The sequence below is a fragment of the Leuresthes tenuis genome, unplaced genomic scaffold, assembly GCF_036924035.1.
Source record: "Leuresthes tenuis unplaced genomic scaffold, fLeuTen1.0.hap1 SCAF_2, whole genome shotgun sequence".
NCBI classification, from domain to species: domain Eukaryota; kingdom Metazoa; phylum Chordata; class Actinopteri; order Atheriniformes; family Atherinopsidae; genus Leuresthes; species Leuresthes tenuis.
Window position 1 is genome coordinate 13,088,921 of NW_027325356.1, and position 19,243 is coordinate 13,108,163.

Genomic DNA, 19,243 nt, shown 5'->3' on the forward strand with positions numbered 1-19,243 from the left:
TGAAAGAGATTTTGTATAATCTTCTCCTATGGACTAGTCTAGCCAAATGACTTCCAGGGGGATGTGTTGCATCTATTTCTATTGATCTCCATTAATTGCAGTGACGATGAAATATGAGATTAAAACATGAGGGTGATAAATTCGGAAAATATCCCTCATCTCCGCACACAACTTGCAGGCACGACAGCGGCACTGACACAGACCAAAGAACGTGCACATATGCTCATATCCACAAACAGAAAACATCTGTTTTGATTGCAGAGGCATCAGAAAATGATCTTTCTGGTTGGCAGATGATTTGGCATCAGTGTGCTCAGGTTTTCATAACCTTTGGATGCCTCCTCTCCTTGTCCTGTAGAGAACTGAGGACAAAGCTCTGCACTATTAGAGATGAATAATGAGCCTGTTGGCAAAAGAGACATTGCTAATGTTTTGTCCAAATATCTCAAATCTGTCCCCAATGATAATGTATTCTGAGCCAGTGCCAAACAGCTATATATTTGACGAGGTGATTTCATTGCAAATATGACTTACAAAATCTTCAGAATGGAGAAGACGAAAATAAATTCCTCTCGGATTCTAATGTCTGGCGGCTGCATAGGCATCACAGTATAAGCATTGTTTGTTTTCCTGTAATTGATGCTTTGCCTGTGTGGTGGCATAGCTTTGTTTGTTTATGCTAATGGTTGTGATGACCCGTTGGTCCCCAATCTAGCAGGGAAATGGCAGCCAATGCTTCAGGGAGGGAGCCATTGATCTCTCTTCAGTGCCTTTTTCTTCACAGGTACTTGGGATTAACTGAGGCAAAGCAACACAAAAGAAAACATTTCAAAACCAGAAAAAAAAAAAATCCCTAAATGACTTCTGGTATGTGCACATATAGCACATCAACCTTAGGTTAATTAATGATTGTGTGGCCTCTACCAAGCTGTCTGGTGTAAAAGTGCACAGTCTGCTCTTCTGATACTGGGCTCTTGAGGCTTGATGCTGCCTGAACCGCACAGTTGTAATTTCTTTAAGCAGTGCACTATGCAAGAGCTGATGCATAAAAAGTAAAGGTGGGCTGGTAATAGCTGAGTTTCTTAAAAAAAAATCAGTCTCATTTGTTTAATTAAAGGTTATTTTAGCCACATTTTGAACAGTTACTACTTTTGTCAATTTGGAGTAGTCAGGAAGTATATGAAAAACCGACCCCAAAACATTCTTCCTGTGTAAGGTTAAATCCCCGTTGGATGATAAGAGTCAGAAAGGTCGGCCTCACCAGACTCAGCATGGATTTTCTACTTAAAGACTTCAACATTTTAGTCTTTCTTTTCAAACTTGAAAACACGAGGGTGAGGGGACCATGGCTCACAAAGCGGTTCCCCAGGGTAGATTATTGCTCTGTGGGAAAAAAGAAAAAGTAGAAAAAAAATCATTGAATAGGAGCACACTCTCTTTTCACCATCAGCTCTCTCTCCTGGACACACGTTTTGTTTCAAATGTCAGTTCTTTAGAGAAGCAGTTCTAATTTTTGTTCTGCTCGGTGTAAGTAAATAGATCTGACTGTGAGTTTTTGTTCACAGATCCCAGGAGAGTGGCGTACATGCTCAGCAAAGAGACCTCTCACTGCAACCTCCCTCTAACATATTGATCAGGAATGGCTATTGGCACAAGCCCTGTGAATAAAATGCTGCTCTACTGAGTCCAATTCCCCACTGGGTGACTGAATGACAAGACAAAGCCTTTAAAAAAAAATTATTTGGAAAAAAAAAGGAAAAATGTGTTAGACAGCCATTTAGCTTAGCTGCTCAGTCTGATGACATCACCAGCAGGCTAGAAGGAAAGAAATATTTGAAATGTCACTGTTGTGAAAACAACTTATGAAATGTCTATGTATTTGTTTTTCTATCTGTCACTCATATGTTTCAGCCTCTGCGGCAGACCAAGAAGAGACCACAATGGGATGTTTTGTAAAATCAAGGTCAGGTAAATACTGCTGTTTTCTGACTCTCCACTCAGAGGCGTTTGTCGACATCAAAGAGATGAGGAACAGGCTTGACTATGCATCTAGACACATTTCCCGGCTGGAAGCAATAATCCCCTTGACATTTGAAATTATTGGAACATGAAAAAAGACAATGTTTATACAGATTCAGAGTACAGAATGAGCAACATTTTGTATCCACATTATAAGAACAAGCATTTTCTTTTCTCTCTTTGTGACTTCTACTATTATGTGATGAGGGGAAAAAAAACTCCTCATACTTTCGTACTTCCAATTTTAAGCATTTAAAATGTTCTAAGAAAAATGTTTGCTTTTCTAATCTCTTAGTGTCTCAAATGGTTACACTTCATTTTGCCTCGTAACATGAGAACAAGTACGAACCTTTCAGTTCACCAGTAACCTTCATCTTAGTGATCTGCTTTCATCGTGTTTTCCCTGAGCCTCAAAATGACTGTAGATAGTCGAGTGATTTCCCATATATCATTTATTTATTTAGTAATTTATTTATTTGTGTATTAATCTATGAGCTATGTATTTAATAATAAATAATGCACAGTTCTCTTCATGAGATTCATGTAACATCAGGTCTTTTCAGTGGTCCTTTGTTTTCTGTTTGGTTGGAATATAGGGCAGTACAGTTTGGGTGCTCTTGTCTGAGACAGTTTGTGTGCTGCTGTTTCGTAACAGTTTTTTGCGGCAGCCGGGGTTTAAGAGACCTTTTCTGGGTAGTGTGTGAGCTCCTGTCATCACCTTCACCGGTGAGGAGACATAGGAGGGGTCCAGATAGTTATGGAGGAGTGAGTGCTCAGAGGAAGAACGTTTGGGGACAACTGGGCTGGCGAGGAGGCTGGGCTCAGTATCGCTATCCGGTGTAGCACAGCCACTCTTGTCCTCTTGTAACTCTTCTTGCTCCTCCTCCTCGTCATCGTCACAGCACAATGCATGGTACAGAATTTTGTCACTGAAACGGACTCTTTCTCTTGTGCCAGATGTACGGGAGGTCTTTTGGCTGTGCGTGGAGCTGCTGGCCTCCTCGCTGGATGAATCTGGAGTAATAATGCGTGGCCCGTTGGGGATGGGCAGCCCGCCATTCATCTGGGAGTACACTGAGGCAGTGGTGGGGGGTGGGGTGGGGGTCTGGGTCTGGGTGGGGATAGTTCCACGACCCAGCTCCTGTCGGAGATCCCCAGGTTGCTCACTAGATCTGCGGGCGGTTGCACCAGCGGCCTCTAGGTAACTGCAGAACTCCCAGCTGTCAGAAAGCACGTCTGCATTGAGGAAGTCCAGTCTAAAAGCTTCTCCCAGACCCCGCTCACTGCTGGATGTACTACTGGCTGTGGCCACTGTCCAGTCATCCGGCTCCAGGTCAAAGTCAAAGTCAGACGTTAGTTTATCGATTTGGCCCACCACCTGGAGACGAGGAAAAAAACACAAAAGAGGAACTAATGAGATATTGTTGACATGCAGACCAAAAGAACTACAGACAAAAAGTGGAATAGGAAGATATTCAATGTATTGTACTTTTATTCATATTAACAACACCGCTTTGTGGGTGGGTTAGAGCAGTTGGTTGAATATCTAGACAACGACTTAGCGACGAATTACCACATTGTAGCGAACTCTGTGGAATAACTGAGCCTTAATCTCTGGGAGACCCATTAACATTCCTTTGTTGCATTTATTGACTTACAGATCTACACACAAGTTTACGCAGATCCCCAAAGGCTCCACTAGCTAGGAAGAAGATATACACTCACTTCTTTAAATTGTCCATTTGCAGTCGAGATGACTTTGAAATTCCTACTCTACTCTGCAAACCCCACAAATCTGACCCAAGACCAACCAGATCAAAAGACTTAAATTATGTCTTTGCAGGTAAATATAAAAAGGACAGTGAAATGTAGAGGAGCACCTCAGACCAAAGACTGACCATATGCTCTCTCCAATCTAAAAAAGGGAAAGCTTGCAAATCACAGATCCTTTGACAAGACCTCAACCTCCTGCTGGGGGGAACACTGCCCGTACTCTCTTTGCCACATTCCAAAGGAATTCTGAAAGGATTTTATGTGTACCATTTTCATGTGCATTACTTAGAATAGATCAACTAAACATAATATCACTGTACAGGTCATTTAAGTGTTTTTACTGAGATCCATAGCTTAATTTTGATACCACTTACAAGATCGTATGATCTAAGAAAAAAAAAAAATTATTAATCAAAACATGGCTAATTTGTTAATGGAACCACATTGCCATCTAGTGGTCAGTCACAGAGCATTTAAGCCTAAAGTAGTGAATTATTAAGACAGCTGAATGGTAACTTCAACTCATTTATTAATCCATTTTCATGTTATATATATTTATTTGTGTTAATATGTCTCAGTATAAATTTGAGCACTAGAATTCAACTTTGAATTGGATCTTTACACCTCCAAGACAAAGGCCATAAAGTCATAACCAACTGACTCGTCTATGTCGTTACTGCTAATCAGCGATCTTCTTTCCTCGTCGTTCTTAAGCCGAGCCATAGATACATCAGTGAACAACAGTGCCATCTACTGGATGGTGCTTTGTAAATCACAATCTATTTGTTTGTGGAATTGTGTGAATTTGCGGAAAGAATGTCTCAAAAATATGAACGTGTGATTGGAGAAAGGATTTCGAAGTCGAAACAAAGCGATTTTCTTGTTTTTCTGTCTTGTTCGTTTTCGCGCCTGTCTTTTGTTAGCTACTTGTGTTCCACGTTTCTTGTTTTCTTCACACATTTTAACCTTGGCTGCTGTGTTTTATGTTACATAGTAAATTGGGATTTTTGCTCCACAAAAAAATAATTTTTCATGCAAAGAGCTTGCGCGATTTTCACAACTTTTTAAAAAAGAATTGTTTTGATTAGCTATTTTATTTAACTGAATTGAAATTCATCTTACAATAGTTGGCTTATTTTTACCAACTAAACTAACTTCTAAACTCAAAATACCCAGGTGATAATTTTTTTTTTTCCTTTATGTGACGTCTCGCGACATCTGCCCAAAGCTTCGTGTCTCTGGTGTGAGAACCTACCTGACATGCTGAACGCCCACAGAAACTGACTGACAGACAAATGACTTCCTATTCAAGTATCCAAGCAGCAGAATCATAGAAACAAGCTCACTTTGCCTGCTCCGTTGTCTCACAAGAATCTGGCTCTGCTGGATGTGTGTGCAGCTACCACAACAACCAAAGTAGGACACGACGTGTACTTTTCAATGTAATGGTTGGTGGTAGCTGTTCATTATCTAAAAATTATGAGCCGTTATTTAATATCTATTTTAATGGGTGGTTGTTGTACGTTTCCTTTTGTAAAACTGAGGTCATTTCAAGGGGGAACTACTGAGTAACACTGTGAGGCTGTTTCAGATTAATTATGATATTATTCTGTCTTCGAAGATGGTGCCCTTTTTATGAGGTTTTCCTTTTGTTTTTCCTTGATTTAGTAGTGAGTATGCTACAATAATAAATTCTTTAGAGATTTACAGTTCTCAAAGGATGAAGCCCCACTATTAGTTCACTTTTGAATCAAACATAACTTTAGATACATAAGAAACATAAGATTAGACTAGATTATTTAAAAAAAACCTTCAATGACCCCTCCGCTCTCCATAGAGTACATTTATCATCCCTAAAATATAATTTTCCCCGAGCTGCTGTCTAACCACCTTTTATTATAGCAGATGAGCTCATTAGTAAATGAGAGCAAGTTAACATGAGCTTTTATACACTTTTTTTTTTAATCAGCAAAATACATTAGCATGCATGTGAAAACTTTTCAAACAAAGTGAAATTCAAGCAACGTTAGTTGACTGTTTCAGTTGGACTAGGTAAGGGTTGAAAATTGGAATATTCAGCATATGCACATGCAGAATGACATGTTAACAACAGAGCTCTCACGCACCTCACATTGTCACACACCCATGTTTTGCAGTAAAAAGAAAGAAAACAGCTGCTGGATTTACTGCCCTGGCCTCTTAGCCTTTCACATGTGTCTCTCTGTCCAAACACTACAATCAAAATTCATGGCTAAATTGGTGTATGTATGTTCACACCTTGAATTGGACTTACAAAGGCAGGAGAAAAATCCAACTTGTATGAGCATTTCCACATGAGCAGACATCATTCTCAAGTGTTTCCTTTATCAAGCCACTGAGTCCTCTTAATCAGGAAGGCCGGGTGGCGAACTTGCACACATTGCTTTTAATCATGAAACGCAACTTCCACCCAAAATTTTAAAACTATTTTTCCACTAGCACAAAAACACGCAATGACGTTACTTTGTTAGAGGTGGAAATTAAAACAAATTGGTTGCGGTGAGAAAAACTATCATGTACGAGTGCAATTACATTATTTTTACAACACCGCCATCACCTTAATGGACACCATTTTGTTTCTTTTCTTGGTGACATGTCAACAATTCATCATGTCAATACTCTTACTTCCCGTTTAGTTAAGAAAAACAAAACAAAAAAAAAAACTGTTCCTGTTCATTGTTCGAATCCTTTCTTTGTATGATGCCATTATCACCATTTTGGTATCAACAAATTTGACACTTCACATGCTTTCTCAATCACTAACTGTTGCATATTTAATAATAATAATAATTTTAAGGCCTTTTGCCTGTATGAACAACTGACCCATTGGGTCATTTTAGGAGGACAGTCCACCCTGCCTCTACTCTCCTGCACTGTCAAAGGTGTCTGTGCAAAACGTTGCAGATGTTCTGTCACCTAAACTTTCTGTCTCTTTCATCATATTATGTAAATGTATAGCTGAAATCTCTGCATTTTCAACTTATTTGGATAGTGTACTGCTATATGACACTCTGGTTACACAATTCTGATTTTCTGAGAGCAGAGCAACAGTCTGAAAATGCTTCGATAGTGACTGCAATTTGATACGTTGTCTGAATGGTCTGCTGAAGTCACAATTTCAGATAAGTTTTGCTGTCTGATAAAAGAACTAGAAAAAATATGTCGATGAGAGCAGCTCTGTTGTGAATTTGGCTGTATTAATATATGCTATGTGTGTGAACAGGACAGAGGCAAATTGATGTAAAAGCTTGGCACAAAACACAATGCCAAATGTGATGTCACGACTGACTAACCAAGGTCTCATGTTCAGAGATCTAATGCGACGTTGTACAAAGACAAAAATGATTTTCATTTTCTATATGTAGTTTATAAACAGGAATCAATTTGTAAAATAAACTTAAGCAAAGGTAATATTTTCAAAGTAGCTTTAATGTAAACCTCAACATTTTTACTACATTGTAGATTGATTTCCATCCACTAAGCTGCTAATAGACCTGTGTTTGCCTTTACTATTTGCAACTATGCAACTTTTGTCCATGCAGTTTAATTGTTTGTTCATAGTTTGTTCTTTGAAATAGGCTTTATTTCCACAATGTCCTTCTGAGGACAGGTGTTGTAAATGATGTCTATGCAACATCAAGACAGAACGTGCCATGGGCAGCATTTGTTTTTGTCTTGCGTTGGACTGTAGCTACCAGCATGAATGAACCTATACACACACATAGGTTTACAGTATGAACCCTTGACACATGCTTTTGTTGCTTCTGCTTTGATGTTTATGTTAATCCCAGTGTTTTTTTTAATGTCTGTGTCAAACAAAGTAAACTGAAATTTTCAGCTGCTGTGTGGAAATATATCACTTAAAAGCATTTCATTTATTGTTACCTCAAAATTGACCTCAGTGCTTCTGCCATCAGCAGCCACAGTGTTGAGTGCTTGATGAAAAGAATGCACTTCAGTTTAAATTATGCTGGTTTGCTGACAGCACCGAAAACCCAAGCCCTCTGTACTTGACATTTTAGCGCCTTCAATCAGCATGTTCTGCTCTCAACAACAATCTATTGTGAAATAAAAACACTCAACATTAACATAGCTTGTAAATGATACATTTCCCAAAACTATTCAGCAATTAAGCATAGTGTTTAGACCCCCCCCCCCCCCCCCCCCCCCCCCCACACACACACACACACACACACACACAATGTGAGCACATGGGTTTGCAACATAATTGCAGGTGAACAGCAGAGAAAAGTGTGCATTGTTACCTTGAGATTTGTGGAACACAATTCTTCTTTTTTTTTTTTTTTTCTTTTTTTTTTACTCTGACTCTATAATTATTTGCAGTGTTTGCTTCACTTGGGCTCTTATGACTACACAATGAGTATGATTGTATCACATCTCTGAATATGATCCCTGCATGTAAAACTACAGTATTTTTTTCTTTTTTTTATTCTTTGTACAGCCTTTAAACAGATTTTGTTTGGTTATTGGTAAACAAAAGGACAAAGTCAATCATTTACATTAAAAGCCAAATCTCAGAAAAAGTCTTGAGAGTACTCAGATTTGTTTTTTTGTAACTGGTAAAGTAGACCTTTAGTTTACCATTTCAAGCATCAGTTTCTAGTTGAATACTTAATAGATTGATAAGCAATCAGTTCCTGTTGACTCTTTATTGTATGTGCTTGCATATTCTGTTTCCACAAAACAGACAAAAAAGTAAGAGAAAAACGGAAAGTAGATACCCAACATTATTTGTGTCTTTTGTGCAGCAGACACTCAGTCTTGCACAAGTCAGTATGCATGTGCAGCTCACTCAAGCAAGACAACGGATATGACAGCGTTTACCTTGTGGAATTTCTTATATTATTTTGAATTTGTGGGTGAAAAGGACAGTAACAACATCAAGGTGAAATGCATGTTGTGCCTGTGTGGCAGTTGTCTTTAGAACTAAAGAAACACCTGCAGGCTAAACTCAGCCTGCACATGCCACAATGTGATGTGGTAGAACCAGTGCATTTTAATGTAAATGTACCGACTTTTTTACAAAAGCACGCACAGAATTGCGAAAGGGTCTTCATACAACTCAGACTAAATCTCTATGGGGTTACCTTTCTCAGCAAGTAACATAGTAATTGAACTAGTTATTTTTTAAAGGCAGTGATCCTCTAATCTAGTTGCTTTTGTCCATCATTACTGAGAAATAAGAGGTTTTAATGGACAGTTCTTCTATGGTTTTAGAGGAGTTGTGTATAAATCCCAGGGTCTGACTTGGTTAGAATATGTTCAAGGTATTCACCCATAATCTTCTCACAATTTAAATAATGGTAAAGGAAAACATGTCTTTTACATTCAGAACTTTTGCTTTTGCTTACTTTTGTCTCACAGCTCTACACTTCATATATAAAGCATTGGATCTTATGTAGTAATGTTATTAATTATATCCAGTGAATTCAACTAAGTACAGTTGAAGAGGCACTTGCATACAATGCAACGGAGCTCACTTGTGTCATGAGAGGATCTCAATACCTGTGTAAATGGGATATTTTCGTCTCCTTTTTACTGAATTGACTTGAGAATTGTGTGTGGACTAAGAAAGAAACATATCTAGGTCTGTTTTGAGACTGAAAGTGTGCGAAACATCAAAATGTGGAAAACTTGAAAGGTTCTGAAAACTTTGTATCAGCACTGTAACTCTTGGAAGTTATTCCTCAGAGACATTTCATGCTGTTATGTCAGACCACCTGCATTTGAATTGAGCTGTATGGCTTTGCATGCACGGAACTGCCACATCTGTCAATGAGCTTCTATGCCGATCTGCCAGCCGTGGCATCGTACACCTCACGAGGACCTGGACTGTGCTTTCCTGTTGGCAGACTGCCTGAGGGAATCGGCCTGTGTGAATTCCGTAATACTTGAATTACTCAGCCTGTTTGCTGTGTGATTTGCAGACTTTTACTCATGGAGCTGTTAATATAAGATGCTCCTCAGAGCCAGGGGGAGTCTAAATGGCTTTGTTTACTTGATTACACAACTCAGTTTATTCAGTGTGTTCAAAAAAATAGTTTATCAAGTGTATTTCACAACATCATGTTCACACCAAAAACAGGTTTGTGGGTAGTAATTGTTATAAAAAGCAAGTTGTATTTATAAGTCTTGTCATCAGTCAGCTTTAACACAATTGATAAACTGTAGAATGTTGCTGTATCTCCTCAGCAGATCATGAAAGTTGCTTATTTTTTTCTAAAGAATAATCGGTCTGCTGCCTGACCCCTCCCTACAGTATGTTGTAGGCTAATTTAGCTTCATAACTCTCTTCACTCAAAGGGTCTGCTGAATATTTCTAGGTCACAATGCATGCTTTATGCAGCCACAACGAACTGTGCTCTTTTCTTCCAATCAGAGAATGTGTGATGATGGCGCAAAGGAGTGAATTGGATGAGCAGACTACTGTGGCACAAAAGGATGAATGAACACATTAGGAGCAAGTTATTAGCATTGCGTACCATGTGTTTGAAATGGAAAATGTATTATGAAAATTGTAAGACTCAAAAATAGAAGGCAATTATGTCATTGTGCTGTTAAACAGTTAACTGGTTACTGAGTATCACCTATTTGAGATGACACTACAGTGTCTGAGAAATTTGATTGCACAAAAAAAGCCAGTAAATCAGAAACGCAACACGTGAGTGGACAGTGATAGTGTAATTAAGTCTGTCAATGGGATGTTTATTTTTGACTTCCTTTTTACTTTGTTCCTCCAAAAATGTTAAATTCTGAATAATCAGCTTGATGCTGTGATACACTTCAGGCTTTGTACCCCTTTTGGCTTTTATGGCACTATCATATGCAGTTTATGATGCAGAGATGGCCTGTCCTCATGAATAAAAGGAGTCAATTTACAACACAGTTAGGCAGTAATGTATAGTTTAAGTGTGGATAGAAGTGGTGAAGATTTTGCTCAACGCCTCCTCTTCCAGCTTCACTTACTTTCTTTACTGTAAATGATGTCGGGTATGGTATGATAAATCAATTATTATGAGCAATCTTTTGAGTAGAATTATAGAGCATTGATTCACAAACACAGCAAACAGCACACACATGAAATTTATACAGTCCAAACAGAACAATAAGTGGTTTCACTGCACACTATCAACCAGCAGCCATGAGTCAACTGTGGTCACAGCACCTGATCGTCTCAGAGCTCAGTCATTTCAGAGCTCTCAGAGGTGCCTTAAAAGAGAGTCTGCTCAGCAGCGTCAGGCGAGGGTTTATTACTGTACCTCAACACCTGTCTGAGATGATTGGGCCGGGTAATTGAGGGTCAAAATGAAAGAGGGCTCTTTGAGCCTTGTCTGTGACAGAAAGTAAGAGTGATGGGAATGACGAGCCACGATTATCCAACACAAGGCCGTCATCAGTTATGTAAAGACTCATAAAAAGCCTCCTCTCTGGAAGAGAGGAGATTTGGGAAAAGGAATCGGTACCTTCCACTCTCATTAAGACCAGTCTTGTGCATAAACTTTTTTTCTCACAGAATTAAGAAAAATAATACAGATTACATTGGGATAGTTTGATGTTGCTTCTGACAAACTGTCCATAAAAGCCGTGCCAGTGATTGCATTTCTCTTCTCACTTTGCCTTTTGTGTTTATGAGCAAACTTTTCTTCACATATGAACAACTTAGCAACTTGTCTGCAATTTTTAAATTATTTTATTTTTTTTACAAAAGAACAAAGCATCAAATCTTTTTTGGACTAATGGCTACCTCTAAGTGGCAGGAGCAAATTCATCTGACAACTGCATGTACATGTGAACTTTCTCATTCATCATTTTACTCACATATGCAGACACAATGAAAGCATAGCCACCGTCTGCTGTGTTTTTCCTAGATGACATTGTATTTGTAAAAATCTGAAGCTGCCTGTTGTGCAGTCGAAATGGAAAGCTTCTCAGTCACTATTTTACACTTGTCTGATAAACGGAAAAAAAGTTACATCTAATTGTAAACTGCTTTATTGGGAATTCAACTGTATTGAGTTACCGTATTATAGTTAAGAGTGGAGAGTTGGAGAGACGATTACAGATGCTAGGGGATGGCTGGCAATGGCTGAAACTGTAAAATACTTGGTACTTTACAATACTACTATCAACATGTATTTTATTAATGCATGTTCCAATCTCTAGGTTGATCTTTTTACAGATTTTTAAAGGTCAGGAGCTTATTTTGTATTCTTATCTTTGCTTGCTGCTGAGTACGGTTTGAAATTGTCATCCTCAGCAGTATATAAAAGTAAATCTTTACCATATTTCTCATTGTGCTAGTGGAAGGTTTATCATGATTTTACATTAATATTCTAGTATTTACTAGCAAATAAAAACAGCTTTGAGAGACGACATCTGTAGCGATGCAGTCTGTGCATATGTACAAAATAAATCAGGTATAATTTAGCAAAATAGTGTAGACATAACACCCTCACAGGATTCATTTGAAATGTTCACTGTGTGAGGGGAATTTTCTGTGGATCACTTCAATATGCTGCGTTCAGTTGGTTTCTCTCCATCTGTTACTATGACACCCGTTCTTCCAGGAGTCATTTTCAGAGTAGACAGAGAGAAGTTTGCAGTGCTTGTTTGTTAATTATGCAGCATCCAGCTTCCAGCATGGCTTTACTTTTTTTCAAAGGAAAGTCTGAAATGTTCAGCAGAGCCCTTCAGATAAATCAAAACAAGCGTTATTTCTTTCTCAACATGCCACAGTAGATTTCCAGCCTGCCCTTACGCTGCTGTTCCAGTGCTGGAAGCGGTTAATGCCAGTTTGAAGGTTTCAGCAATTATCAAAATGGTTTGCATGCTGGCTTCAAGAGTAAATCAGTCACAAATATTGTTTTTAATGCATTTAGCTCCAGCAGTTTTGCATTTTTTTCCTATCTTTATATTCCCTTCATTATTTCTCCACAAGACAAGAAGAGGTGAGCATTCAGGCCTCTTATGTTGTAGTGATAGGATTTATGTTATCCCCAGTAGCTTATTTATCATCCCTAACTTACTAGGATATATAATAGGATATATTTACTAAATTCACAAGAAAAAATGTCTATTGACTTGTAAGCTTGTGCAATCCTTTCAATACATCTCATTTGCTATTGGATGAAGAAGCATTTTGGTATTTGGGCATTATGTTGCATACTTTGCAACATCAACCAGTTGTATGTAAATGTCATACAAAATAGAACTGTTCAGAAAGGCTTGGCTTGAACTGCACAATTGTGGGCCGACAAAGCTTCAAAGGTACAAGTACAGTCTACCTCAGAAAGTATACTTTATGGGGCCTTCATCTGCAAAAGTGTACCGCTGATCTTTGGCCATTCTGTACATTATTCTGGGCAAATGAAACAACGCCTGAACAAGGCACGCTAAGTGTTGAAGTGTTTGCATATGTCTATGTTTGTGAAGCACATACAACCACTGCATGCTCCGCTCTGTTCATTAGCATGTTTTATCTTGTCAGACTTTGTGGGACTAACTTCTAAGTAGATGTCAGCAAGGCTATTTCCTGTATGCTTACTGTTCGAGTTAAGTATATTTAGTGTAGTTGGGATTCCAGTGCAGTTGACTCCGCAGAGATACAATGTGTAAGCGAGTGGACGGCATTATTGAGAAGCCAGGGGGACTTGATTTAGGTCAGGCCATCTTGATTGGTGAGATGTGTTGCGTGGTGTTGGCACGCGGATGAAGTGTCCTTTGAAGTGTTCGCTGGAAGCATTTGGTATAATTATCCTGTCATGAGAGTGGCTGTAAGCCTGAGACTTCATTAGGCACATGCCTGCTGCTTTTTCATCTTTTCTCAAAAAACACTCATCTTTATGGAGGCCTTAAAGTGCAGAACAACGCTGTCATGAGCATCGTGCTAGCACCTCCTGACAACTCACTAATCAAAAGGATCATTACAAACTTCACTATATAATGAGCCTCATTTATCCCTCAGGAGCTTTAGAAGAGGTGGAGGTCTGCAGTCCTCGAAGCCTGGGAAATCAACCACTCTCTTCCTCAAATTTAGGTCATTAGATTGGACAAACTTATTTAATGGCCGTAGGGCACATTTAGAGAGGTTTATGCTATAAGCCTGAAGAGGTTATGGGTTGTACAATGTGTGGGGGAGCAGGATGAGAACAGCAATAGGGAGGCAGCAAATGCAGCATGTGTTGTTGCTGGCAGAGCCCACTGATCATTTATTGAGGTTCTCCTTCATTGCTTCTATCCGTGCTGAGAAGCCTAGTGCCGGTAATGACCAGAAAAAGATGGTAAGGCCACGCTACGGGGCTCCTCAGTCTGCCTGCTTCCCTGAGATAGCAGACGGATTAGACCTGTGTACTGTCGGGTCAGGCTGCTCACATGCGAAGGAAAAAACAAAAAAGAAGGTGCAACCAGGCCACACTGACCCAGTTTAATGACTCAGAAAAGTTTTCATTAACTAGGTTTTGTCTTTCTTCAGTAGGGCACTGACAGTGTAAAAAGAAATCAAGTGTATGTGTGTGGAGTGTTTGTGCAGTAAATGTTGCTGACCTGTGCCGGAAAGATGAAAGAATCTCTTGGGCAGTGGGGAGAATGCAACACTGTGGGAGTTAGCTCAGTCCATTCCAGCAGTAAATCTTTCACCCTGATATCTCACATTGCCAGTTTGTCTACAGGCCAAACTAGTAAGCAGATAAGCAATAAGATTGTTCTTGAAAGAGAAAAAAAAAAGAAAAGAGATGCAGAGCAGTTCTACAGCTTTATGGTTATCCTATTATCCTACGACTGCTCATAATTTCTGTATTGTAAAATATATTACGGTTCACTTTAGCTACCGTTGATTTGATTTGTTCCTATAAAAATGCCTCACATAATTCTTACTAGGGCAGTAAATTGATGTAAACATGTTTATATACAAAAATATCACTGTATGATACAGAAAAAGATATATTTCCAGGATGTCAAAGCCTGTTTGAATTACATGCTGTGCATGGTGAAACACACAGTTAATGCCGACTGAAAAATGATTTTATACACATCTCATTACAAACTGAATCATTATATTGGAATAATTAATTTGGGTGCATCGTGAGCTTTTAGTTGTTAGTTCGTGCTATATGTGGTTGAGAGGCACCGAACCATGCAAGCAGCAGTTGTAGCTCAAAATCACCTGATAGGATTGTGGTCAATATCTAAATTTCTAAAGAAAACAAATATGTCAAAGAATAATTTGCAATTTGAAAGATGGCAGTTGACTTTCTCACTTTAAAAAAAAACAAAACAAAACAAACAAAAAAAAACTTGTCAAGTCAAAGACAGCATCTCTTGGCTAAGGCAGAAATATTTGTGTGCATTTCTAAATGTGATCGCAAGTCAGAATTGGTCATGAAGAGAGGACCAAAAGAAAGATGAGAGAAAGATAAGGGAACCAGGCAGAGGGTATTAGCAGAAAATCATCATCTTCACCCACTCTTGAAGACTTTTTTTTTTTTTTTTTTTAAATACAACATATAGATATAATTAGGATCTCATTGTCAACTTTCTTTCCGCTTGTATCTTTCTTAGTTGGGCATTAATATCTTTGTGAAAAAAGGCCTTTAATAGAATCTCTTCATAACATCAGAGTTGATTAGCACCTTGTTAACAGTGACATTATTACTCCTATACAGTCACACGCAGTCATCAATGTTGAATTTAAGTGAGGATGAAGCTGCAAATCACCCTCTATTACATAGCACTGAAGGGAGTCGCCATTTCTGTTGGTAAGTTTCTAACATTGAAATTATCTAAGAATGCAGGGACAACCATCTCTTCTCAATAACCAAGCAGTCTATCAGGAGTCTCAAGGAACTCATGCATAGAAATATATCCTATAAATGCTCACCTTTTATGCTGTTAAAAATAGCCGTTTAACTATTTTGAGATTAAAATACATTGTTTATCTGCCCACTTCATTGCCCTAATACCACTATGATTTATGAGGAATCAGGAATATCACTGTTCCTGACACCACAACAACCACCTTTTTGTTTCCACAACCACAAGCTACCCCAGCTTCTCACCAACAGCACACCAGTCATAGCGGGGTGGGGATAGAAATAGAGGGTAGAAATAGAAGAGGTAAAGATAAGTAGGAATGGGATTCAAACCCTGGTTCAGGTAGGAGGTCATGAAAAGTATAGAGGGTGCCAGAAGTGGAGGCAGGACAAGACACACTAGCAGATTCAGCAGACAAACTCACCTAAACAGTCACACAATCACTAAAAATGCCAGCAAAAACAAGGCCATACAATCCTACTCACCTAAGATGGTCACCTGGTTTCAAAAGGCTCACATGGGCCACACCCTCCACTTAAATATATCCTGGATTTCTTCCTTGCTCCTTCCAAGAGTCTGTTTACCCTAAGTGCTCCCCCTTACTGCCTTATCTGACACTTCCTTCACTATTTTCCTCACACTCTGTACACTTATACCCAACTCCCTCAACAATGAGACAACAGACTTTGCAACAAAGCCTCTACGTCCTACTTCCACTGGACATATCCTAACTTTCCATCCTCGCTGCTCTGCTTCTGCCCCCAACTCCACATACCTAAACTTTTTTCTTTCATATGCTTCTGGTACTAATTCCTCCCAAGGAACAGTCAGCTCTATGAAATAGACTCTCATTATACTCCCAGACCACAAGACTATATCAGACCTTAAATTTGTAGAAGCTATTTCCTGGGGAACAACAATCTTTCCTCCTAAATCTACCTGCATCTCCCAATCACAAGCATCCTCTAAGCTGCCTTGCCTCCTTATGTCTTATTAGCTTTTTCCCCCTCTTGAACAAATAGAATTTCCACTCTCTTCACCTCGGACCCTCCTAAATTTACCTGCCTTCGTTTATCTTCAATACCTGGAGCTAAGCTTCTTGATACTTGGTTATGTCGCCATGTATACCGTGCTTAGTGACAATTAAATAACACGTATTTTTGGTTCTGAACATGCTCTGTCTTTTATTTATTTAATTTTATTTTAATTATTTTTCTATTTGTTTTGTACTATTTTGCTTTTATTGCCATTTGACTTTAATAACATAACCAATATTTCCTGTTGTTTTTTGTGTGTATGTTATTCTTTTAAGCTTGTGATTTAAAAAAAAAATATGTTATTGTTTTCCATGTTTTCTTTTGCTCAGTTGAGCTCTTTGAGTTGCATTTGTGTTTGAAAAGTGCTAACAAAGTTGTGTTGAGTTGAGGACCATAGATGGCATTTAGGGATTGTTCTAATATAAAATTTTGTTATATATATAAAACGCACTGCATTAACAACATTTGTTGTAGTCCACTTCTCAGTTTCTGTAAAAGGTTTCTTGTGAATATAAACATCTTGATGACTATAATCCCTGAGACACTGCAAGAAAAAGCTCCTGGTCATCAGGAAGCTATATGTGTCGCTGTACTATTCATATTCGCGACCCTAGGACCAGAATAAAAGAAAGGATAAAGGTTTTGAATTCTCATCTATAAAAATGATGGTATGTCATTTTAAAGAAACAAAATTCTTCATAGATCACTGCAAGAGTAGCTTTCTGCCCACTGCAGTGTTATAACGAGCACAAAATATGCCTGTTTTAGCTTAATCAGCTGTGCGCTGCATGATGCAAACCTTTGTAAATCACATTGTGTTGTTCTTTTGAATTCTCAAAATATTTCTCCCCAAATATTGCGTTCTGATAGAGAAAACCTCATAAATACATATGCAACAGAGACCAGATTGATATAGTGTGTGTATATATATATACTGTATTAATGCCTCTAAGGTGCTTACCTACCACTGTCTCTCTTGAATAAATCTCAACAGTCATTTTTAAACACAAAAACGGTTTGTGCCATATGCAAACTATTAGTAAATCTCTATCTGTGATGGTTACTAAAACAACAATGGCTTTCTTGTAGAGGACAAATTCTAAAATGTCTTCTGAAATGTTGTCATTTATCCACCAAAAATTCCCTTGTGATTCTTTTTGTTTAAAAAAATTCACCTGCATCTGCCATTAAGGGAAAGGGGAGTTATTAGATCTTCCAAAAGACAGCTGTCAGGCAAATATTGACGGAAGTTGTCTAAGGCATATGAGCTACTGGTGCTGTTAATTTCCTGGTGACACAAGCTAGTGATATAGTATGTGCTTAATATCCTCTGTCAAATATACTAATAGTGATGAATATTCAATTGATGATTTATCAAATATAGCATTGCATGTCATGACACACATCTAAGATATTCAATATTCTGTACCAGCTACAAATGTAGCTCTCCTCCACATACTATTTATATACAAACTGAGTGTTATGAATGATGAACTTCTCTTCATCCAAAGACAGCCCTAATTCTATGTGGCTGGCTATTTTATTTATGTATTTATTTAGTGCTGGTTAATTGTGCTTGGTCTGGACATCAGTAGCAGCTAAAAAAGCAGTAAGATACTAGGGCTTATGTCTATCGCTCTATGTATTATTCTTACAGTTGATGACCCTAATTAGCTGGCACATTGGAAAATATGTGATTATTGATCAGTATTTTCCCACTCTGGTTTTACAGTCTTATTTTTTTATGTGTTTTCCTGTGAGTGTAACTGTGCAGCATGTAATTTCATTATTACAAAAAAAGAGGCAAAAAAATCAACAGAATGAAATACAAGCTATTATATATACCAATAATCTACAGTCAGCTTGTTGACCAGATAGACCCAGCCTGCACACCGAGTAATGCCACTTTTTTCCTCAAGATTAGATACTGAGTCAGCCTGGTGCCCTCTAAGCTCTTGGTCCAACATGAAAGATAGAGGAGGTAAAGGTGGGTAGACAGAAATAGTTTTTTTTGTTTTTTTTTGTTGTTTTTTTTTTATCATTGACTTTGACTAATTACAGACTGGAGTCTGTAAGGACAGCTCATCAGTGTATGAAACTATAAATTCAGGAATGTACAAAACGTTTGGACAGCTACCACTGGAGAGTAGCAAGCCCCAGTGACTTAAAGTGTAGTAACATGTCGCAAGAGTTAGGTTTTTGGAAAAAAAATGTTAAAATACTCTAATGACAATATTTAATTATATATTTATATTTTATTATCAGAGTTTTGTTTACCGCTCAGCAGTAAAGTAGCCAAGTGATGTAAGGGAAAGTAGCCAAGCCATGTTTAACAGTAAAACACATGGTCGTTTCACAAAGATGTTTTGTTGATGAAGAGAGTGAAAATTTAAAAATGTGGCAATGTAAATAACAGACTGCAGTCTTAGAATTACAAGCCTGATAGATGGCAAAAAGACCAGGCAAAAAACAAGGATTAGGAGAAACATCATCAATCTATAGTGCTAGGAGAACCAGTAGAGCACTGAGCCAGTGTGCTGGTGAAT

At 38.3% G+C, this 19,243-nt stretch overlaps 1 protein-coding gene across 2 annotated transcripts in view; it reads right to left on the bottom strand.

The window, feature by feature from the left end:
* Positions 1-2,467: 2,467 nt before the first annotated feature.
* The window catches only part of insyn1 (inhibitory synaptic factor 1), a 49,645-nt gene continuing 32,869 nt past the window's right edge, over positions 2,468-19,243 (bottom strand). For both annotated transcript variants that reach the window (XM_072380243.1, XM_072380244.1), the window contains exon 3: positions 2,468-3,397. In XM_072380243.1, coding sequence (XP_072236344.1) covers positions 2,579-3,397 — 819 coding nt within the window. In that variant the 3' untranslated portion in view covers positions 2,468-2,578. The remainder of the gene's footprint in view (positions 3,398-19,243) is intronic.